We start from the raw sequence: 24,031 nt of genomic DNA, 5'->3' as shown, positions 1-24,031 counted from the left end.
GTAAAGACTATATATCATTCAACATTTGATATAAATATCAAAGGCTTCTTGCGTTCCTATCATATACTCTACCGAGAGCTACAGAAACAAAGATGAAAAAGGCAGTCTTTGGTTTTCAGAAACTTCAGGTACAGTTAAGAAGGCAGACATATAAACAAGTAAAATCATCCAGCAATTACAGCACCAACAGAAATATGGTCTAAGAGGAGAGGAGAGGAGAAAAAAGTTATGGAATCTATCAGGGGAAGGGTGACATCAGGAAAACTTCCTGGAACCTTGCTACTCAAAGTGTGGTCCCTAGACCAGCAATAGCAGCAAGACCAACTGGTGACAAGTGTGAATTCTCTGGCTTCACCCCGAAACTCACTGAATGAGAATCTGCATTTTCACAAAATCCACAGGTGCTCCTAAGCACATTAAAGTTTGAGACATACCGTCATAGAGGATGTAATGTCCGACTCAGTTTGGAAGATTAATTATGTTTTTTTCTAGCAAGCAAGTGGGCAGAAGTAAGAGAGATAGTTAACAGGTAGAGCGATAAAGGAAATAGAATGTATGAGGAAGCTATTATCAGCTTATCCTTGCTGGAGTGGAAGTTGTGGGGATGGCCACAAGGTGTTGGCAAGGGTGAGGATGATTAAGCGGTGGAGGCAAATTGAAACTGAATCTGTAAATCTAGATAAGGACCATATTTGAAAAGACAAGAAATGTTGGAACTCTACCTATAGATAGAAAAGATGTCAGTGTGCAAAGAGAGAAGGTCAAATTTCTGTTTAAAAATATATTCTGGCAGCAACACAGTGAGTGTATTTGAGAGAGGTAAAGCCGATAGAAGAGAAGCCAATATGAAGATGAATTTCGCCGTGTTCCAAGAACCAGATTATTGTTCATACCCATTCGCTGTCATCTGCTGTGTGGGTGACATGGAGAAATTGTAATTCGGAGTTCTTCAGTCACAGTTGGACAGCAATGAATAGCTTAGCTATTCCCCTGCCTCTTAAAGTCCCAGCGAAAAACAGGCTGGCTTATGTTTTTGGTGTGTTGAGCTCCCCTGTTGACCAAATGCCCATGTCCACTGCAGGAGCCGGTTCACACACCAGAGGACCACTAGGCACAAGTGAAAAAGCCTGCAACTTCTACTCAGACCTTTGTGGGACTCACCTTGGGGCTTGACTCCCACCGGGAAATGACCCAGATAGCAAACTCCTAAAGCGACTGGATGAACAGCTCTGCTTCTCAGCGTATTTATCCTGTAGACCCTATTCTCCCTGGAATCTCCCAACACAAAAGTCCACTGCCTTGAGGAAGAGGCAGGAACGTAACCCATTCAGCAAGATGGGCTGTGTGTATTTGTGTGTGTGTCTTCAATGACTGTGAGATTCTCTTCAAGTCATGACGTGTAGTAGGCTTATGGGATCACAGAATCACACAGTGACTATTAGAAGGAGTTTTAGAGATCATTTACTTACTTTATAAATAATAGTTCCCATTCACCTGACATTGCTTGGCACTGTGTCAGGTGTATAAGATGAATACGATATCTTATCGGTTAGAGACCAAACACTTCACACTCAAATTAAGATAATTCAAAGAGGACTTATTTACAGAAGGATTATGTAGAACAGTGTGGGTCAGGTCTAGGAGAACCACAGAGTAGTACAGAGGAAAATAACAGCCAAGGAGCAGTTATCACCTTAAGGCCTGAAGAGACAGGAGGGAGAGTAGTCATTTGAATGTGACAGCAGAGAGTCGCCTGGAGAAGGTCACCTTGAGAGGAGAGGACCTTTAGTAAGGAAGCCCGAGGCAACATCACAAGGAGAAAGCAGGGGAATAAATACAATGGCCCTACTCTCCTCCCTTACCCCATCCACTGCTGGGGTTACTTGTTGGCCAAACCCAACTGAAAGCCAGAGGATGAGGAAACTGTAGCAAGGCCATCCATAGAGCTAAGTCCCCAGGGGAAAGAGCAGGGTGCAAAGAGTGGAGTGGATTTGGAGAAGGAGAAGATATCTAGTATGGACACCAGCCTTCCTATAAGAAGCCCTTCGGCTACTAAAAAATCCAACACGTAAACAAACACAGTTGATGTTTATTATTTGCAGATTCTATACTTGCAAATTTGCCTACTCACTGAAATTTATTTGTAACTCCCAAACCAGTCCTTCCATAGCCATCCATGGCATGCCCATGCCAGAGCAGTGAAAAATGTGAGTTGGCCTCTGCATATTCCCAGCCCAGGTCAAACAAGGTAGTGCTCTGCCTTCTCATTTCAGCTCTCACACAGTAAACAAGTATCCTTTTCAAGGCTTAGTGCCATGTTTGCACTTGTGTACTTTTTGTTGGTAATTTTGCTGGTTAAAATGGCCCTCGAGCAAAGAGCTGAAATGTTTGTAGTGTTCCTAGAGCAAGAAGGCTGTGACATCCCTTTCAAAGAAAATACGTGTGTTGGATAAGTTTCATTCAGTCATGAGTTTTAATGCTGTTGACTGTGACTTTAACGTTAATGAATCCACAAAGTATATTAAATAAGGTGCTTTCTAACAAACATGCATAACATGAGGTTATGTATAGATCAGTTGATGAAAATATTGTGACCAGAAGCTCACAAGAACCTAACCCCATTATTCCCCTAGGAGCCACGGTTCAGTATTCATTCATTCGGTGCCCACGGCAACTTTATGAAACGTAAGTACCAAATAATGAGAATCAACTCTGATTGCAAAGGGTTGTTGTGGGCTAACCAATGGAGCAGTGGTCACAATACAGTGAAAACCCCTCAGGGATCAAGGAGGGCTTCACAGAGGAGGTGATATTTGAGCTGTCTTGAAGGGTAAATAGGAGCTCCTAAGGGAGAGGATCTGGAAGAACGTTTCAGGAAGAAAAGCCCGAATAAAACAAAAAAATATATCTTATTCCACCTTCTTCCCTTGCATTACTTTTAAATTAGGACTGGGAACCTTGAGGACAAGGTTAGTAGGTGCTTGCCACGGTCACAGGAGAATCAGTTGAAAAGGTTGAGTGGACTGTGAGTTTCTCACCATCCAGGATCACCTCTACCCATACTACCTACATGCATCTACAGCTATGAAGACGTTTCTGGCCCCTTTCCATTTTCTCAGATTGATTTTGAGGACAAGTGTCTGTAAGCTGAGACAAACTATGCAAACATTCATTTGTGTTTCTCTTTTGTATATTTCACAGCAGTTTCCCATCTAAGATAATGTTTGCTCTCTCAGCAGCTTTGGGATCGAAGCAGGAGTACAAGGGTCTCACCAGACAGAAAAGGAAAGTGATATCCAGAGAGCATGCCTGAGGTTGTAGACTTACTTAACAAAGGTGAGGTTAGAACACAGATCTTATTCCGAGTCCTACATTCTTCCTAGAGATCACACCAAAATTCAAACCACATTAATAACCATAATAATAACAATATAAGCTTCCATCCTTGACCACTTATGATGACTATGCTTAGCATGTTACATTTATTATTTCATTTAATCTTCTAAGAACCCAAGGGATAGGTACAATGACAATTGTTTCAATTTTACAGATGAGAACAAGGCTTAGTAAATTAGGGAAGCCATTCACGGTCACACAATTAGTGAGTGACAGAATGGGGGCTTGAAGCCAGACCTGTCTGTCCCCAAATTCCATGTTCCCAACCATTCTGTGGGGCTGATTATAGGGTCACCTATGCAAACTTCTGAGAACACAGCAGCACTGAACCCATTGTGCCTTTGGCTATACTGCTGCATTTCAAATCCTGTTCAGAATATGCTCAGCCCCTCCTTATCAGCTCTTATCTAAAATTATTATAAACAGAACTTGTGTAAGTAAAGATGAAATGTTCTTTGCTATGAAGTTATGTGTGAAAGATCTAACCTTCAAGGGAACCAGTTCCATAGAAGTTGTGAGAAGTGAGCAAAGTAAGAGAAACACAGCATGATGAGGGGACATGTGTTTCCCAATGGACCAAGATGGAGTCACAATCTTTCAGCAACAAAACAGTCCTCAATATTTCATTTATAAAGTAACAGGACTACTTCCTAGGATTTCATGAGGATGAAATTAGCCCATCCATATATAGTACTTAGCACAGAGGCTGGCCCCAAATAAACATTTAACAAATGTTAGTTTAAAACATATCTTTAAAATATAAGATAACAGAGAGGGAAGCAAACCATAAGAGATTCTGAAATATAGAGAACAAACTGAGGGTTGCTGGAGGGGTGTTGGGTGGGGGGACAGGCTAGATGGGCGATGGGCATTAAGGAGGACACTTGTTGGGATGAGCACTGGGTATTATATGTAAGTGATAGATCACTAAATTCTACTCCTGAAATAATTATTACATTATATGTTAACTAACTTGGATTTAAATTTAAAAAATATTAAAAAATAAGCATAAAACATCTATTTTAACAAACTATTCCAGATTCAAAGAAGGAAATAGGCAACCCAGTGTCCTGTGGAAAGACCTGAGTCTGGGTCCAGCTGACCTTGGGCAACCCTTCCCCTTTCTGGGCCCCAGTTCTTTCATCTGTAAAATGAGGCAATTTTGAGCAAGTGCTCAGGTTTTATCTAATGGACAACGTAAATTGCGTAATTGATTATTAAGTTTTTCTTTTCCTGCTAACTACCCAAATGTTAACTACAAGCACCAAGTGGGTGAGCCTACTCTGTGTAGCAGTCCCATGGTAGTTAAAGACTTTTTTTTTGTATTATTCACAGTTTCTCTCCACCTCATATTCCTTTCCTACATAAAATAGTATTTCTGTTTTCTGTCTCCAGAACCAATTCTTATGCCCATTCCAAATACCCCACTATTGGTTTCTGTGAAGCAATTTTAAATGGACACCTAGATGTCCTAAGTGACCTGAGACTTTTCTAAAAACAAGGCAAGGTTGCCACACACGGAACCACATTGTGTGGGCCCCAGCTTGCAGGTGGCAATGCAATTCTCATCTGATAGCTTCAACCCACTCATTGCTGAGGGTGCAGCCAGGATTGAACGTGAGGCATATCTGAAGGTAGTAGACAGAAGGCTACGCATGTCACTGGCAACATATGAGCTATGAGTTCACTTTTGATTATTCATTCAACTCATTTTTATTGAACTCCTATTAAGGACGAATCTCTGGGGGCGCCTGGGTGGCGCAGTCGGTTAAGCGTCCGACTTCAGCCAGGTCACGATCTCGCGGTCCGTGAGTTCGAGCCCCGCGTCGGGCTCTGGGCTGATGGCTCGGAGCCTGGAGCTTGCTTCTGATTCTGTGTCTCCCTCTCTCTCTGCCCCTCCCCCGTTCATGCTCTGTCTCCCTCTGTCCCACAAATAAATAAACGTTGAAAAAAAAATTAAAAAAAAAATAAATAAATAAAATTAAAAAAAATAAAAAAAAAAAAGAAAAAGGATGAATCTCTGAGAATGTGATGAGAGGCAAGAAAGACACATCCCTTCTCTTAGATTTTATGCTCTAATAATGCTATGCAGGCAACAACGTCAGCAATCACAACACAGCACGACGAGGGGTGTGATAGAGAAGCCCAGGGGGCTCTGGGAGCATAGATGACTAACCCTAGCCTAACCCAGACACGGAGGGAGCTAGAAGGACCAGACAGGTAAGTGGACACCAGAGGGATGCACAGAAGTTAGGCAGCAAACTAGGGGAAAGTGCGGAAGTGGGAGGGAAAGGAGGGTAGATCATTCTAAGCAAAAAGCCCAGCTTGCACAAAGGCCAGACTCAAGCGAGAATACAGCAGATTAGGGAAACTAAAAGATTGCTTTTGGCTACAACCAAAGAGAGCTTGCTCACAGCAGAGGAGACTGGAGAGGCAGACGCCAGATGGAACACCCTTTGTGGGCCTTGCTAAGGAGTTTGGGCTCCATGCTGAGGACAATGAGAAGCTAGTGAGGTGCTGTAAGCATGGCAGGGGCATGTCCTTTGTTTTAACTCATGTGATTTTCTACATGTAGAAGGCTCTTGGAATGAATCCACCTTACCTCACCGTCTGGAGGGGGAAACAAGTGCAGTGACTTGTCTAAGATGATTTACTTGCAAAGCTGGGACCAAAAGACAAGCCTCTGGATTGCCAACGCAATGCTTTCAACAAGACCATATTGCTTCCCCTTATAAGCAAATGAAATTCAGGGGGTCAGGGAATTATTCTTGCCTAGGATCCAACCAAATATATATCTAATAGTCTTTTTGTTTCTTTTAAACAACTTGATCTTAGAAGGTGAAAAGACAAGGAAGGAACAGGGAGAAATACATCTTCCAGAAATCTACGACATCCAACAAAACATGCCCTTTAGAGTGAAAATTCAATCTCTCTTGTTGTTTTTTTAATTCTTTTTTTAAAATGTTTATTTATTTTTGAGAGAGAGAGAGAGAGAGAGAGAGAGAGAGAGAGAACGAGCAGGGGAGAGGCAGAAAAAGAGGGAGACAGAATCCGAAGCAGGCTCCAGGCCTCTGAGCTGTCAGCACAGAGTCTGATGTGGGGCTCGAACTCCCCAACCACGAGATCATGCCCTGAGCCAAAGTCAGCCACTTAACCAACTGAGCCACCCAGGTGCCCCCAATTTCTCTTGTTAAGTATTTGTAATCACTGACACTCAAAATCCTAAGGATCACAGTGGAAAATGAAAAATTACAGAAAAAAGAAGGGAAGAAAGAAAGAAACAAAGAAAGGGAGAAAGAAAGAAAGAAAGAAACAAAGAAAGGGAGAAAGAAAGAAAGAAAGAAAGAAAGAAAGAAAGAAAGAAAGAAAGAAAGAAAAAGAAAGAGAAAGAAAGAAAGAGAAAGAAAGAAAGAAAGAAAGAAAGAAAGAAAGAAAGAAAGAAAGAAAGAAAGAAAAAGAAACTTTGGTGTTTAAAGCCATCCTCCACAAACACCTCCACAAGCTTTCTCACAGGGACAGAAATGTATGTGTGTACATATATAAGTCATCCTTTCTGAAATAGCAATTTAAATTCGAATGAGTGATGTAACATCAAACCATAAAGGATCATGAATTCTGAGTGCTTGGGAAATAAGAAATGGTGTGAGATCAGTGAGGGTGTAGATTCCCAAGTTCTTTGCCAGAGACTCTGTGGCTCCTCTATAAATAGCCCCTAATAGGAATCGCTGAGTAATTAAGTATACATTTGTGGGACATAGACAAACTTTTGAGAAAGCTTCCCTTGTAACAGTACTTTATCCTTTACATTTTAAAATGTTTCAAATGCTTTCAAGTGTTTACCTTGTGAGGTAGGAAGGGCAATTATTATCCCTCACATTGTAGATATGGTGGCTTCTCAAGAACAGAGTGTTGAAGTGACTTGAGTAGGGGGTCTCAAGGTTGGATCTGAAGCCCCACCAGACTGCTGCTCGGGTGAGGACCGTTTCTTTGGGCAGCCCTAAATGGCAGATAAGCCTTGAAGAGAAAGGTGCCTGTCCTCTCAGGTCCTTCCTGGCAAAGCCAGGTGACTTCCTGTCACCACGTATTTTCCTTTTTGTCCATTAGGCAATTCTTCCTCAATGAAGTTGAGGCAGGTCCCTGCTTAAGAGATGGCAGCTTCAGGGATTGGCTCCAAGAGACTGAGAAGATACTCCTGAGCAGAGGAGCACTGGTGACCAGATTCAACTGGTGGAAGTTCCCTCTCCCCAAACCCCTGGTTTATCTTCCATCACTTTGCCCTGTTTCTTTCCTTCACAGAACTTCTTCTAGCTGTAACTGGACGTTAGCTAGGTTAATTTATGCCCTATCTATCCAGGTAGATAACAAGCTCCAAAAGGGTAGTACACCAGTGCGTACTCAGCTCCTGGCACGAGGCTCGGAACAAAATAGGTGCTCAATAAATATTAGGTAGATAAATGAGCACTTGGAAATAACGTGAGATCGATGAGATCGCAATGGAGCCCAAAGCTTCCGTCCTCCCACTGCTGCAGGTGTGGCTCTCCGGCACGCGGGATCTGGGGGCAAGTCCTCCCTTCCTTCTCCATCCTGAGGGCAGGGCGGCTGGCTGTCCTGGGGCCGGCGCCGGGGTGCAGGTCTGGGATGCGCCCGCCGCGTTGAGGGGCGCACCGAGCGCCCCTCGCCGCAGCCATTTCCTGCTCTTTGTGTGACAGCGGCGGCGGCGAAGGGGCTGGCACCCCGGGCGGGGGAGGAGCCGCGACGGGCGCGGGGGCGGGGCCGAGGGCGGGGCCGAGCGCGGCGGCCCTCCAGCGGAGCTAAGCGGGGCAGAGCATCCTGCGCCCCGGCGCGGGGCCCCGCGGTAGCCTTGGGCCGCTCCCCCGAACCTGCCGCAGACCCAGGTAAGCAGCGTTCGCAGGCCTTGGGGCCGGCGTGGGGACCGGGATGCTGCGGGGGGACGTCGATACGGCCGTGAGGATGCGCGAGGCGCCGGCGCCCCTTCTCCCCGCCCGAGGGGGGCGCTCGGCCCGGCGCCCCGGCTAGCGCGGCCTGGGGGCCTCCGAAGCCCCTGCACGCCGGGTTCCAGGCCCCGCGCGGCCCCCTTCCCCCTCCGGCCCACCCTGGGCCTCGTTGCGCGGATCCCCCTGCGGGAAAGCGCCGGCACACAACGCAGCTCGGGCGCGGCGGCGGCAGCAGCAGGTGCGCGGCCTGGGCCGGAGCCGCGGGCGGGTGAAGGAGCGGCGCTAACCCCGAGAACCGGAGACACCTGCAGCGGCGACATCCCCGAGCCCAGGTATTGCAGAGCGCCGGCCGCCGCCTCTGCCGCCTCGGCCACCATCACCTCCTCCGGGGCAAGCGAGAGCCGCGTGGGCCCGCCTGGCAGCCGCCTGGGGCACCCGACGCCCTGCAGTGAACGTGAGATGGGTGGGGCGAGGGGCGAAGCGCCAGTGTTTGAAGGTGGGGGTTTTAACGAGGGAGGAGGCAAGTCTGACCCGCTTTGAAGCCTTCTGGCCTACACTAGCATCACTCTCCCTCCTGGCTGCCAGGCAGCGGGGGAGGACAGGGGGGAAGGGGGATGAGTGGGCTGACTCCTGGGGAGGAGGTTGGATTTTCTTGAGCTCCGAAGAATTGGGAAGAGTGCCTACCTGTCTGTTGTGGTTTCTGCTTTTCAGGACACCCTCCCCCTCGATGGATGGGTGAAAAGGAAGAGAAGGGGTTGCTCTCTGTTTAGGGGTGGGGGTGGGGGCAGGAAACGTGATCGGACAGGAGTGTGGTTCTCTGTACTAAGGAGAACCTGGCAGGAAAGGACGCTGGGACTGCCCAGGCCCTCCCCAGCTCAGGGAATCTGACTTTGACCTCTGGTTGCCTAGTTTCTCCAGCACGGCGGTGGAGCATTGTGGGCTGATGGGCCATGGGATTCTCTTCCAGCCAGGACAAGAAGGTAGCAAGGATCTTTTCCTGCTAGCTCTCAGGTGCCTTTCTGGCATGGGCTAGGAGACCGGGGCATGAGGGGCAACTCAGGAGAGTGCTGGCTCTCATACTCTTGTTTTCTACCTCGTACCTGTGTCCCCTTTAGGGCAGTGGGTCTCACCTTACTCATTCTTGGACACAGGCCCTGTTGGAAGCAGTGCTGGTAACCTTGGAGATCACAGATATTGGGAGGCAAAATTCTAGGTCCATATCCCTGGGCAGGATTGCGAAGGCCTTGAAGGTGGTTTTCTGCACAGTTAGGCACCTCCTCTGTGACTCTCCCTAAGGCCTCCCACCTCCACCTCCGTGCAGTGCTCTGTGCTTCCCCCATTCTCCTATGTCAAAAATTATTTTCAAGATAGGAGCCAGTGAACATGTTTATCCTTAAGAGCTAAATACAAAAGAATTTCCCATTCAGTGCAGAGCAGGTCCTTTAGAAGTCATTTGACTGGAAAGGAAATGGGCCGAAAGGCATTTTAATGGAAAACAAATCTTTAAGTCAACATATTTGATATCACTAAAGGTGGCATTTCAGGCACTGAGCTGGAAGCGGGAACAGGGAACTAGGTAGCAGTTTTGGGGAACAGCTCACTGAAATGACAGTGTCTACCAGTTGTCAGCTCTGTTTGCTTCAAGAGCAGAAATAATGGAATTGTGTGTGTGTGTGTGTGTGTGTGTGTGTGTGTGTGTGTGTGTGTGTAACTGGTCAGGGGTTGGTTACTGTCACTGGAAGGTATTTGTTGAGCACTCAGTATCCACTTGGGGGAGGTGAAACTTTCCTACAGAGAGTTACTCATTGCCCCTGGATGCCATCTGCCCGGGCAGTTAGTAGGCCACAAGAAGAGCGTGTTGTTGCTTACAAAGCCAGTGCTTCTGCCTGTTTCTGTATGCTGAGCCTCTGACTGGGGGCATTAGCTCTCTGCTCACTAAGCTTCTTTATTATATTTCCTGGCCAGTTCTGACCAGTTCTGTAGCCACCCAAGCCTGCCTTGTTCAGTCCCTGCTGAAGGAAAAACTTGCTTTAGGCATTAGGCCAAGAATGGGGTATCCAATCCAGTAGGGTTGGTGAGTTTTTCTCAAATCAAATCAGAGGCTGGCCCAGAGAAGGAAGTAAACATGAATTTAAAATCTGGAAGAGGGCCCCAGGAGAACACTACCTGTCCCCTCTGATAAATTGTTCCCTGTTGGGCGTTCAGTGGGCCTCCGCTGCTGTCATTGACCAGCAAGCTGAATTAGGTGATGAATAGGCAACAAGCTAATTAGCATTAGAAACGACACTCCTGGAAAACAGTACAGGGCTCCGGTCCCCACATTTGAGGATTGGCCTACACTCTCAAAGAGGTTTCTTTTGGCCGCTGTTGGCCCCAGGGTTCTACCAAGAGCTTCACAAAATGGGCTTTTGTAGCCTCCGTGTGGCCACCATAACAATGAGTCTATTTCTTTAGTGGCAAGTATTAATTATTATTCACTTGTAGTTGACGAAACCAGACATCAGTCACCTCATTGGAGTCTTTGTAAAAGGCCTTTGGTCTTGTCATTTGGGGGAGCAAAACCATGTCTAGGGTCTAAAGGATGGACCCTGCTGTGGTAGCAGAAGTGGGGGAGGATGGTGGGGCATGCCGCCGGGCAGTGACTGGGGGGCCAACGTTGGTGGGGAAGGAGCTGGTTCTTCATGGGATGCTCTTATTAAGTGAGGGATGCATGAAAGGGCCAAGTACAGCGGCTGGCACACATAGTTAAGTGCTATTATATCTATGTATTTGTTGTTTTAATGTATTAATTACATAATCATTAAGAATGTAGCTCACGTGTGTCGTCAACCCATGGCTACCCCCAGAACCTTCCTGGATTTTGCTCTTCCCAGGAGAGTTGGCTCTGTGACCAAGAAACCTAGCCCCAGGTTTACCTGCAAAAGGTAGCCCGTGTTAAGACAGGGCATCAGTAAGGCTTCAGGTAAGAAGTGCTCTTGAGTAGCTCACTGAAGGTAGGTATAATGAGTAGGCAGAAAGGGGAGGGAGTACACTGAGCAGAAACCTGGAGGTAATTCTCACATTTCAACACACAAACAGAGGCCAGGAAGGAACTTTCCCTCTGTATGCATTTAGCATTTTGCAATCAACCAAAAATGTTAAGGGCATGCTTCACTTCCTGGGCAGACGGAGCAGTGCAGTGGTCTTAGGACACAGGATTTATCCTTGACTTGCTGTGTGCCTTTAAATTCACCACCACCTCTCCAACTTTAACAATTGGGCAAAGGAAAGCAGCTTGCCCAGCTCGTTACCTACCTGTTGCCACAGGAACCTGCAGATGAGATAATGTCTGTACATCCCAGTCTTAGAAGAAAAGGCCATGGAAACAGAGAAGAGAATGAGGTTTCTGAATGTGTGGCTCTTTTGGACGGCTGCCCTTGATTCCTAAAGGAACAATTTATTAATTATATATTGTGTGTCAATTTAAGAAGACAAATCTGTGGCCTCTCTGTAACATTGAGCCAAAGGGAAACTGAAAGGCACTTTGTGATTCACGCATTCTGTCAAGGCCCCTGGATGGCCTTGTCTGTACAAAGACACTTCAGATTTCAGTCAGTGGGTGTGGGACGCCTCCCAGGATGCTGGGTTTGGATATTGGCTTCCTAGCCATGGCCATCATGCCAAGGGCTGTGTGCGATGTGCCTCAAAAGATGACCATTCAAGCCATACTTCTTGGGCCCTGGCAGCAGAGGAGGAAACCATTTGAGTGCAAATTCTTGAAGGAAATTGTTTTGAGAAGGCAGAGCTTGGGTTCAGGCAGAATTCCTTGCAGGGACCATTCTGGCTGAATGGCATTTTAATAGACATGCAGCAACTCAGAAATTAGTGCAAGGAGAGAGGAAAGTAAACATGACCTTCTGGAGAGATACCCAAGAAGGACCCAGTGATGACTTCATCAATAGGCCTTTTGATTGTGTGTTTTCATCATCGTTAGGTCATCTTGAAGCAGTGGTTCTCCGACTTGAATCACTTCATGGGACAGAGGGATGTTTAGTATGTCCATGTTGTATGGTCTCTGTCTTCTAAATAAGGCAGGAGACAAGGTCCTCTGCAGAAAGTAAAGGTGGTGGACTGGTTAGGAAAGTTCAGGAGACTTCGGAGGTTTGGAACAGCTGCCTCTGTGGGTGGAATAAGAAATCAACTGGGGGATGAAAGAGAGGATTGTCTGACTTTACTGATGGCCCAGCTGAGACCAAAGAATCTGCAGGGCTGGCCCTCAATAACTCAGTGTTAAGGGAAGGGATACCTGAGAAAGGTATTCAGTTTGTGATTTTATATTGTGATGCCTTAAGACTGCTTTTGACAAGGTATGAACGGTGAGAAGAGAAATCAGAACTAGGGGTGAGCCATCAACCTCCAAGTATGTTACACCTTTGTGGGAAAGAGAAATAAAGACCTGCCTCTTACGAGTTGAGGTGGAAGCTATGACAGGATTTTCTTTAAAAGTCTCCTCAAATTCTTATGGTAATAAGGCTGACTTATGTGGTGCCTTGGATCAGAATGTTTTAAATGAAAAAAAAATTTTTTTTACCAGATAACGTGCATTTGGGCCATTGGCTTGTGCCTTCAACAAGTTGTTCATGAAGTGCTAATTAGGCAAATAATGCCTAGCATGTGCCCACATCTGTGCTAGGGCTACGGATCAAGCTAAAAAAAGATGATTATTCCTGTCATTTCTGGTGATCCAAAGAATTAGTGAAATATAAAGCAATTTATAATGCAGAAGGAAACTGTGGACTCTTAGACTGTGAGCACTGTCAGAACCCAGAGAAATGAAGGTTTGGTGGAGTTTGGCTGGTCACACCTTCGTGGAGGAGGCCTGTCTTGACTTGGGCCTTGCCAGTGGTCAGGGGTGGGTGGGATTTGAGAAGAGAAGAGGACAGTCTGCTGGGAAGTGCAGAGAGTTGGAGCAAAGGCAAGAATGTCCATGGGCAGGGTAATGGCACCCCATACATCCTGGCCAGAGTGGGTTTGCTTGTTAAGGAACGGTGGTCTTCAAGGAAGCCCTTTGCACGGCATGTCCATCTGCTGTCAGTGTCGTTTTCTTTCAAGTTGGAAGGGCCCTGAGAGAGTCCAGTGATTCCTAACTGCTTGTTTTTGGTTTTGCTCTTTTTTTTTTTTAGTACATATTATGGACAATATTGACGTGCTCAACACACCACACCCACAGCCAGTCCCCTCCCCACTCTACCCCTGTTTTCTCCCTCTCAGGGGAGAAGATGTATAGGCAAGCAGTGATAGCATGGGAGCGCTTGGAACCTTCCCAAACACATGATAAAAATACCTTATTTGCAAACCTCACTACTTACACCATTACTGGTAAAAGTTGCCCACAAGAACCTTCACAACCATGTGACATCATGGTTGAGAGCCACTGCCTGGCCAGCCTCCATATTTTATACACTGGGAAATGGCCTTTTTAGAGTGAGTGTAAATGTGACTCCAGGGCCTAAGTGAGCCTTCAGACCCAGCCACATTCGAGTTGTAACGTCACATTGATGGTCTGCATGCTCTGATCTGGTGGCCGAACCTGAAGTCTCGCTCTATGTTTCCACAGCAGATGCGGTGTGGCTGGCTTCTCTTTCTCAGTTTTAGCAGGTGCTTCTGAGAGCTGGCTCCTGTCCCCGGATATAGGTCACATTGGTGCCCCTCACATGGTGACTTGTCACAGGCTGCAGTGGGAACAAATCCGGAAGTCGCCCTTGGTGGCAGGACTCCCCCACCCCCCACAAGAGGATGGGATCTGCCTGGTTGGGTTATCAACGGAAAGGTCCCCTCAACCCTGACAACACAGGAAGCAGCTGAGTAAAACGGCAGGCGGGCACCATGGCCAGGTTTCTAACCCTGCCAGGATCTTTTTCTTTGCTGTAAACAAAGAGGAGGGTAGGCCTTCTCCGGAGGCCCAGGCCATGGACTTCTGTGCTCTGACCTCACGTCCCTTGTGTGGAGAGAAGCTGCTGGTCTGGGGCCTCTCATCCCAGAAGACCCACAGTGAGGGACTTGGGTAGGGAAGACTGCCTGAAGACGGTGCTGGGGACGGGTCACATGTCGGAAATCCTAGGCAGGAGGCCTTGGGTTGTTTCTTTTTTTTTTTTTTTAATAATTTTTTTAATGTTTATTTATTTTTGAGAGAGGGAGAGAGAGAGAGTGTGAGCAGGGGAGGGACAGAGAGAAAAGGAGACACAGAATCCGAAGCAGGCTCCAGGCTCCGAGCTGTCAGCACAGAGCCCAACACGGGGCTCCAACCCACGAACTGTGAGATCATGACCTGAGCCAAAGTCAGATGCTTAACTGACTGAGCCACCCAGGTGCCCCTGGCTTGTTGTTTCTTAAAGTAAGTTTAAAAATTTCGATCAAAGCAGTACATGCTTTAAAAAAGATCAAATAGTATTGAAAGACTCGTAATGAAAACAACCATCCAGTGCCTACCTCCCCATAGAAGCTGTCACCTCTAACTGACTGTTTCTTCCAGCACTTGCCTCCAGATCTCTAAACGATATGCTTACACTGCTGTTTCTTGATTTATCTGTTCTATGCATTATCTATTTACTTCCTGCTGTGATGGATGAAGATTTCACTTTCTTGCACCATCCACCTCCCTCCCCTGCCCCCATCTCCCAATATACTGACAGCTCTGCTTTAACCTATGTTTAAATTTTTTTTTTAAGTTTAATTTTTTAGAGAGAAGGAGAGCAAGCAAGCAGGGGGTGGGGAGGAACAGAGAGAGAGAAAGAGAGAGAGAGAGACAGACAGACAGACAGACAGAGAATCTTAAGCAGGCTCCACACTCAGCTCAAAGCCCTATGCAGGGCTTAATCCCACAGCCCTGGGATCATGACCTGAGCCAAAATCAAAAGTTGGACACTCAACCAGCTGAGCCACCCAGGCTCCCCTAACGTAAGTCATGTTTAAAGCATCTACATCATTATTTTTAAATGTTTACTTATTTATTTTGAGAGAGCACAAGCAGAGAAGGGGCAGAGAGAGAATCTCAAGCAGGATCCCCTGTCAGCACAGAACCCAACCCAGGGCTTGATCTCACAAACCCTGTGCTGAAATCAGGAGTCAGAAACTTAACCAGCTGAAACACCCAGGTGCCTCAAAAGCATCTATGCTATTAAAATCTGTAAATGTGAAATGTGTGTAAATCACAAGAGAGCTAAGCAATGTCCTTTCATTTATCTCCTTTCTTATATGGCTTTTTTGTTTTATTGCAAAATTAGAATTTTCTCCCTTCCTTCCTTCCTATTTAATATTCCTCCTTTTAAAAAAAAATTTTAACAGCTCTATCGTATCTGTTACTGTATTAGATCCTCTTGTCTGCCCAGGAAGTTACAGAGTTAGCCCCAGCTCTGTCCCTAACCAGCCAAGTGACCTTGTATAGGTCCATCTCGTCTCTCAGCCTCAGTGTCCTCAGGGAGGAGAACTACAAACCTGGCTTGTTCTCATTCTAAACCTCAAAGCCCATCCCCCCAGCTCAGAGGTGGTTCCTGTCTGAGCAGTCTCTCCTCCGGGGTGTGGCAGCCAGGACCTGACAGATATCTGGCAGTGTGACAGAAACAGGGTTGGGGTGGAAGGCTTGGGAGCAGGTGCTGGTTTGGGTGGTCCAGCTCATCCTGCAGTCTAGGGGCTGCTCCGTGGGGTACTGTGGGTGTGTCCGTTGCTTTCTGTTTCTCTCCCACCTCTTCTGGTGATTTCTATTCAACACAGTCTCTGCTTGTCAGGCGCACCATGGTTCCCAGACTCCCCAAGCTCCTACCCCGCCTCCCTCTCTCTTTGTACCACTCCTGCTTATGTTACAGCCAATGTTTCCCCAAGCACTCATGCAAATACTAACACTTTTTTTGTAACGGCTTGAATTATTCACATGTTCTGCAGTTCACCCATGTGAAACATACAGTTCAGTAATTTTTAGTATATTCACAGAGTTATGCAACCATCATCTTGATCAATTTTATAACATTTTCATCACCCCGGAAAGAAGAGACCTCATGGCCATCAGCAGCACCACCTACTTCCTCCAGTCTCCACCCTAAGCCCAGGCAACCGCTAATTACTTAGTGTCTCTCTTGATTTGCCTACCCTGGACATTTCCTTAAAAAGCGTATTATGCTTCTTTCACTTAGCAGATTTTCAAAGTCCATCCATGTTGTAGCCCATGCCTTTAGACCCCATTCCTTTTTGCAGCTGAATAATATTCCATAGTGTGGATATACCATATTTTATTTATCCACTCATCAGTTGATGGACATCTGAGTTTTTTCCACTTTGGGGCTGCTACAAATAATGGTGCAGTGAACATTCATATACAGGTTTTTGTGTGGATGTATGTTTTCAATTCTCAGGATTATACCTAGGCATGGGATTGCTTAATCTTATGGTAACTCTATATTTATAACTTGTAGGGACTGCCAGACTATTTCCCAAAGTTACTGCACTATTTTATATTCCTAGCAGCAAAATAGGGGGGTTCCAATTTCACATCCTCAGCAATATTTGTTATTATCTGTCTTCTTGGTTGTAGCTATTCCAGTGGATGTGAAATGATAATTCACTGTGATTATGATTTGAATTTCCTCAATGGCTAAAGATATTAATAAATTTATATGTGCTTTTTGTCCATTTGTCTATCTTCTTTGGAGTCTATCCTTTGCCCATTTGGGTTGCTTTTCTATTATTGAATTTTAAGAGTTCTTTATATCCTCTACACATATAACAGGTATATGACTTCCAGATAGTCTCTCCCATCCTGTGGGTTGTCTTTTGCTTTCTTGATGCTGTTTTTTGAAGTAACAAAAGTTTTACATTTAATTTTGATAGTGTCTATTAATAGCTAATAAAATCAAATATATGTTTATCTATTTTTTCTTTCACTGCTTGTCCTTTTGATGTTATTATGTATTCTAAAGTCACAAAGATTTACTCTTGTGTTTTCTTCTAAGAGTTTTATTGTTGTAGCTGTTCCATTTAGGTCTTTGGTCCATTTTGAGTTAATTTGTTGTGTGGTATGAGGTCGAAGTCTACCTTCATTCTTTTGCATGTGGATACCCAGTTGTCCAGCACCATTTGTTGAAAAGCGTATCCTTTCCCCCTTGAATTGTCTTGGTACCCTTATCAAAAATCAATTGACCGGGGCGCCTGGGTGGCTCAGTCGGTTAAGCGTCCAACTTCGGCTCAGGTCATGATCTCACAGTCCGAGAGTTCGAGCCCCGCGTCGGGCTCTGTGCTGACAGCTCAGAGCCTGGAGCCCGTTTCAGATTCTGTGTCTCCCTCTCTCTCTGCCCCTCCCCTGTTCATGCTGTGTCTCTCTCTGTCTCAAAAATGAATAAACGTTAAAAAAATTGTTTTTAAAAATCAATTGACCATAAATGTGAGTTTATTTTTAGATTTTCAATTCTGTTCCATATCTTAATACCACTACCATACTGTTTTAATTATTACTGTAGCTTTGTAGTAAGTTTTGAAATTGGGAAATGTGTGTCCCTGGTTTTGTTCTTTTTTAGGGATGTTTTGAATTTCTGTATGAATTTTAGAATCAGCTTGTCAGTTTCTTCCCAGACACCAGCTGGGATTTTGATCGGGATTACATTAGATCTGTATCAATTCAGGGAAGGTTGCCATCTTAACAATATTAAGTCTTTCAATCTGTGAAGATGGGAGAGCTTTCCATTTATTTGGGTCTTTAATTTTTGTGACAATGTTTTACAGTTTTCAGAGTATACATTTTACACCTCTATTTTGCTAAAATTATTCCTAAATATTATATTATTTTTGATGCTGTTGTAAATATAATTATTTTTATTTCATTTTTTTGATTGTGCATTGCTAATGTATAGAGATATAATTGATGTTTGTGTGTTGATCCTGTATCTCGCAACCTTGCTAAACATGTTTATTCATTGTAATCGTTTTTTAGTGGATTTTGTATGTAGAATTTGCCAAATTACCCTAGCTAGGACCTCTAGTACAATGTTGAATAGAAATGGAGAGAGTAGACATCCTTGTCTTCTTCCTAATTTTCGGGGGGAAAGTATTCAGTCTTTTACCATTAAGTCTGATATTAGCCATGGGATTTTTTGGTAGCTGTCCGTTATCTCATTGAGGAAGTTCCCTTCTGTTCCTAGTCTGTTGAATGTTTTTCTTGTGAAAGAGTATGAGATTTTTGTCAAATACTTTTTCTGCATGTACTGAGGTGATCCTGTGGGACTTGTCCTTTATTCCATGATATGGCTTATCACATTAATTTATCTTTTAAATGTTTGTTTATTTTTGAGAGAGAGAGACACACACACAGAGCATGAGCGGGGAGGGGCAGAGAGAGAGACACAGAATCTGAAGCAGGTTCCAGGTTTTGAGCTGTCAGCACAGAGCCCAATGGAGGGCTTGAACCCACAGTCCTCGAGACCATGACCTGAGCCGAAGTCTGACATTTAACTGACGGAGCCACCCAGGTGCCCCACATTAATTGATTTGGGGGATGTTGGTGTTAAACCAGTCTTCCTTTCCTGGGATAAGTCTCACTTTGTCATGATACATAATCTTTTTTCTCTGTTGCTGGATTTGGTTTTGTTGGGAAACTTTTATTGAGCACTCTCTACCTTACCAAGCTGTTTACATGGATTATTGGGCTTTTGTTTTTCAAAATCTATGAGGTAGGAACTGTTATTATTCCTCATATCAGAGGTGAAGAAGATGAGGCTCAGAAATGTGCTGTCATCTTCCCAAGATCACACAGCCAATAGTGGCAGACAGGATTCTAACCAGTTCACCATCCCACTCTCACGTGATAAACCACCTCTCACAAACGTATCGGTGCTGGACATGAGATGATTTCCAGATGACATCCATTGTTTTCATTGTTTTTAGTTTCCCTCGGTTTATGGCAAGTGATACTGGTTCTCTATTAGTGGTTGTAATATGAGCTTCCTTCTAATATATAGAGTAAAAGTGAAAAGTCTTTTAAAAAATATTAAGTAAATAATTGTACAGGCTTATATAGGGCATGACTGCATATTCCATTTAAATTATCTGTGTTATCAGTAGCGAAGGAGAAGGAATGGGAAAACTAGAAATGAAGACATGGCCAATTCAGGTCATGTCATTTTGCCAATGTTGTCAGGGGATTCGGGTATGCTCGTGTATTCTCTCATCCCATAATTCCTCAGTGCTTAATCTGTCTTCAGCACTCTGCTAAGGTCTCTGAGGTTTTCAGAGATGGGTGAGAAATGGTCTCTAACCTCATGAAGCTTACACATGCATGCATCATTCCACCCTAGGGAGGGCGTATATGTTTTCTCTCATGGGCGAACACAGATTGTTTGCTACTGGCCCCCTGGAGTTCTGTATTTCGTGAGAAGGATTCTGAGGCTGCCTGTGAACTCTGAGAAATAAAGACATTATCAATTAGTAACAGTTGCCCTGACATGGGAAGAGGAAGTATCTGTACTCATGACCCTTCTCAGGCAGAAAGCATCACAAGGGAGGTACTGCTGATGTACCTAGGAGTGGAATTGTTGGGTCACATGGCTACTCTAGGTTTTAAAATTTGAGGAACTGCCACACTGTTTCCCAAGTGCTGCACTAGTTTACATTCCTACCAGCAATGTATGAGGGTTCGGATTTCACCGCCTCACCAACGCTTAAGAAGTCCTGGGAGTTCCAGGGAAGGAAGGAACAATCATGTGGTAGAGGGAGAGACCTTGAAGGGTGAGTGAAATCAAGGTCGTATGGTGATAGAAGGAAGAGAGTTAATTTCATAGATAAGTGTTTACAAAATATTGAAGCTTTTCACTTTAAGTGCTCAAATGTTAAATATTTGAACCATCAAAATGGAGTTCTTTCTAAAATATAAACAGTTTTTTTTTTCCTATTTATATTCCTTTTTCTGCTCCCCAATTTTCAAATCCTGGTATCTTGAACATAGCAATGTAATTCTTGATGTTTTGGGCTCAATGGCCAATCTACTCATTGAATAAATCTTTATGTAGTTGCAAGGGTGTGCTTCATACTGTACTGGGAAGCTGATTGTGAGTTAGACACAGCTCCTGCCCTCGGGGAATTTTTCATTTAGGGCAAGGAGAGAAAATGTGATAAAATGTGTAATAAAGCATTATGGATGCCCTGAAAGTAGGGACACGCTGGGTTTAATGAGGGCCAAAGGAGAAAGTGAATTCCGAGAGGAGGTAGGAGAGTCAGAAAGGCCTCTTAAGGAGGTAACCATTTCTTTCAGTCTCCTCCAGCACTAGGATCATTCTGGCAGTGTATGAGGAATTTGGTGACTTCTGTGTACTGTGATATTGATGATGCTTCTATAGGCTATTGAAATATATAGAGTTCTGGGGCGCCTGGGTGACTCAGTCGGTTCAGTGACCAACTTCAGCTCAAGTCATGATCTCACAGCTCGTGAGTTCCAGCCCCGCGTCAGGCTCTGTGCTGACAGCTCAGAGCCTGGAGCCTGCTTTGGATTCTGTCTCTCTCTCTCTCTCTCTCTCTCTCTCTCTCTCTCTCTCTCTGCCCCTAACCCACTTGCATTCTGTCTCTGTCTCTGTCAAAAATAAATAAACATTTAAAAAATTTTAAAATATAGAGAGAGAGTTTTGCTTCTGTATGTGGCCCAGATTCCCACACCTGTGTGGTCCCTCCCCATCCTGCATAGCTCTGCCTCTCCCTTCCCTCTACCACTGTGAGGCTTCTTGCTCAGCATTGTGGCCTCACCCATGGCTTTATTTTATCCACAGGCAATACACTAAAAGTGCTGTGACGGGGGTTGGAGCCACAAGGTTTGACCACTGGATAAGTGCAGTGTTCTTATAAAACTCCTTCCAGCCTGTTCAGGGTAAGCCACACAGTCCATTTTGGTGCCATCTATGGAAATCCTGTAAAGTGTGCACAGGTGACTGTGTCCCTGCTTGGCCCCCACACCTGTGAAGAAGCTGACTCTGGCCTGTGAAAGGGTCTCAGCAGCAGGGGAAATACTGACCTGTGGAGCCACATCCTGTCACAGCAAACTTGGGTGCCCCACACAGTCCCCAACACACTTAGCATACACTCATGATGGAAGAGCAGGCTACACTCCAGATTCCTTCTTTGAATTTCCTTGCTCCGTGAAATGCTGCTCAAGAATATATTTTTTAAGGGGGAGAGTCTAAGCCTCCTTTTTATATTTTTATATTTATTTACATATTTACTTATATAATATCTGTAAATATAAATATATATTTATGATTTTTTGAAATTATGTATTGTTTGCTTTCTTTTTTAAAAATTTTTTTTAATATTTATTTATTTTTGAGAGAGGGAGAGAGACAGAGCATGAGTAGGGGAAGGGCAGAGAGAGAGGGAGACACAGAATCCAGAGCAGGCTCCAGGCTCTGAGCTGTCAGTGCAGAGCCCGATGCGGGGCTGGAACTCACAGACCATGAGATCATGACCTGAGCTGAAGTCGGACACTCAACTGACTGAGCCACCCAGGCGCCCCTGTGCTGTTTGCTTTCTGACTGGATAGATTTTCAGGGAGAATATTTCCTGGCCTTTTGATATTTATGAGACCCAAAGGTGACAGTTCCCTAATCTTTCTGGGTTGGCAGAATCTTGTTCTTCTTGAGCAGAGACAAAGCGGCCAAACTGCAGCCAAAGGAAAGTCCTTGGTATGCCTTTTATAAAGGCACAAAAGTAGGTGTGGTCTAGAAGAAAGGGCACAGAACTGGGAGTCAAGATATCCCCTTTCTGCTCTAGCTCAGCCACCAGCTGACCACATGACCTTGAAAGACCGTTTTCACTTCTCAGTAACACCGGGCCCTCCTTAGAAAAACAGCAAAAGCAACACCTGTCCTCTTGAAACTGCAGGGTAGTTGTGACTGAGGAAATCAGTATGAAAGACCTATAGAGTTGCGATGTTGGGAGTGGAGATAATAATAATGCCCTCTTTTCTTACAGAACTGTTGCAAGATTTGATCCATCCATTCACTCTGTTTAAAAAGAGGCCACCCACCCGCTGACATTTACTCTGTGCCTGCTTTGGGCAGCATTCCACATCCTGTAATGTTATATAACCCTCAGAGTAAGTCACTGAGGGCAGGGACTGTTGTTAAGTATCACCCTTTTACAGGTAAGGAAACTGAGGCTCGAGAGGTTAAGTAATAGGCTTATGGTCATATAGCTAGTAAATGGCAGATGATGGGTTTGAACCCGCAGCTCAAGCGCAACTGCTATACTTAGCCTGGTATTCCGCTTCAGTAAAAATATCTTCCTATGTTTTCCTTTTCCTTCCAGAAAGTCAAATAGAAAATGACAGTGCAACTCTTTCGCTTACAGAGTAGCAGGGTTTAGGGTGTGGTTAGTCAGAACCTGCATTCCCAAAGCCAGGTTCTCCTTTCACCCACCCGGCCCTCGTGGGGCCCATCCCTCCTGCCCAGCATCCGTCGGTCATCCCAGCCCTGGTGCCCCTAAAGCCCTTCTCAGAAGCAGATGGCCCGTGAGACCAGTGTTCTTACTTCTCGGTGAAACCAGGCCACTGTGTTTGAGCTTGTTAGAAAGATGCTGAGTTTAAATCTGCCATGAATACCCCACCCTGGGAGGTGGTAGCTGTGTGTGGTAAGTGATGCTCCCAGAACGCAGTTAATTTTTAAGTATTTTTATTAATTTCTCTTCCAAAGTAGCAAAAGAGTCACATGTTCATTGACTGACTATGAAGAATTATTCTCACTTGGAAGATTGCATAATAGGCAGGACACTTGAGCCAGAAAACAAGTACTTATTTTCACGTATACATGTTAAAATTTCCAGAATGTTTCCTCTTTCTTTTTTTTTTTTTAAATGTTTATTTATTTTTGAGAGAAAGAGTCAGGGCATGAGCCGGGGAGGGGAAGAGAGAGAGAGAGAGAGGGAGACACAGAATCTGAAGCAAGCTTAAGCTCCTGGCTGTCAGCACAGACCCCAACATGGGGCTCAAACTCACAAACTGTGGGATCATGACCTGAGCTGAAGTTGGATGTTCCACCGACTGAGCCACCCAGGCACCTCAAGAATGTTTTTTTCTTTCTGACTGATGTGGATGGAGTTGGCAGTGACTTATAGTGGATGAGTTAAAAATGTCTGATTTCCGGGGTGCCTGGCTGGTTCAGTGGGTTGAGCGTCCAACTTCAGGTCAGGTCATGATGTCACGGTTTATGGGTTCAAGCCCCACATCGGGCTGTGTGCTGACAGCTCAGAGCCTGAAACCTGCTTCAGATTCTTTCTCCCTCTCTCTCTGTCCCTCCCAGACTCGTGCTCGCTCTCTTTCTCTCAAAAATAATAAACATTTAAAAGAAAATGTCTGATTTCCTCCTCCCTTGGGCAGTGAATGATCTGCAAACAAACCCAGGAATCCAGTAGAGAAGTTTCATTTAGAAGGAGAAAAGAAAGGTTGCATTAACTGAAATAAAGACTCCTAATTCACTGGCTTGTAGGCTGGTCATTTGCTGATTCTCTTCAAGGGAAGTGCAGGCATCTTACTGTGTTAAAGGGAAAGCCTTAGGGATTATTCTGGTAGGTGAGTTATTGTCAAGCCTGTGAAAAGTCCAGAAGAAATGCAGGTTGCATGAGAAAGACGAAGGGAAAGACCATGGCAAGTAGGAGTCAGGGAAGGTGAAAGAAGAGACGAT

The 24,031-nt window shown here is 45.0% G+C and overlaps 1 protein-coding gene across 7 annotated transcripts in view; it reads left to right on the top strand.

The window, feature by feature from the left end:
* Positions 1 to 8,173: 8,173 nt before the first annotated feature.
* Positions 8,174 to 24,031, top strand: part of CYFIP2 (cytoplasmic FMR1 interacting protein 2) — a 128,703-nt gene continuing 112,845 nt past the window's right edge. Inside the window, exons 1-3 of one of the 7 annotated variants that reach the window (XM_045036310.1) lie at positions 8,179 to 8,291; positions 21,128 to 21,225; positions 22,326 to 22,497. In XM_045036310.1, the coding sequence (XP_044892245.1) occupies positions 22,431 to 22,497 (67 nt within the window). In that variant the 5' untranslated portion in view covers positions 8,179 to 8,291; positions 21,128 to 21,225; positions 22,326 to 22,430. Of the gene's footprint in view, positions 8,292 to 8,575; positions 8,684 to 21,127; positions 21,226 to 22,325; positions 22,498 to 24,031 lie in introns of those variants that run through there. The other 6 variants (XM_023260157.2, XM_023260174.2, XM_023260160.2 and 3 more) reach the window with 6 other exon arrangements.

Source organism: Felis catus, chromosome A1 (assembly GCF_018350175.1).
Source record: "Felis catus isolate Fca126 chromosome A1, F.catus_Fca126_mat1.0, whole genome shotgun sequence".
Lineage (NCBI taxonomy): Eukaryota > Metazoa > Chordata > Mammalia > Carnivora > Felidae > Felis > Felis catus.
The sequence above is the reverse complement of the archived record's forward strand: the minus strand, read 5'-3'. Positions and strand labels throughout refer to the sequence as shown.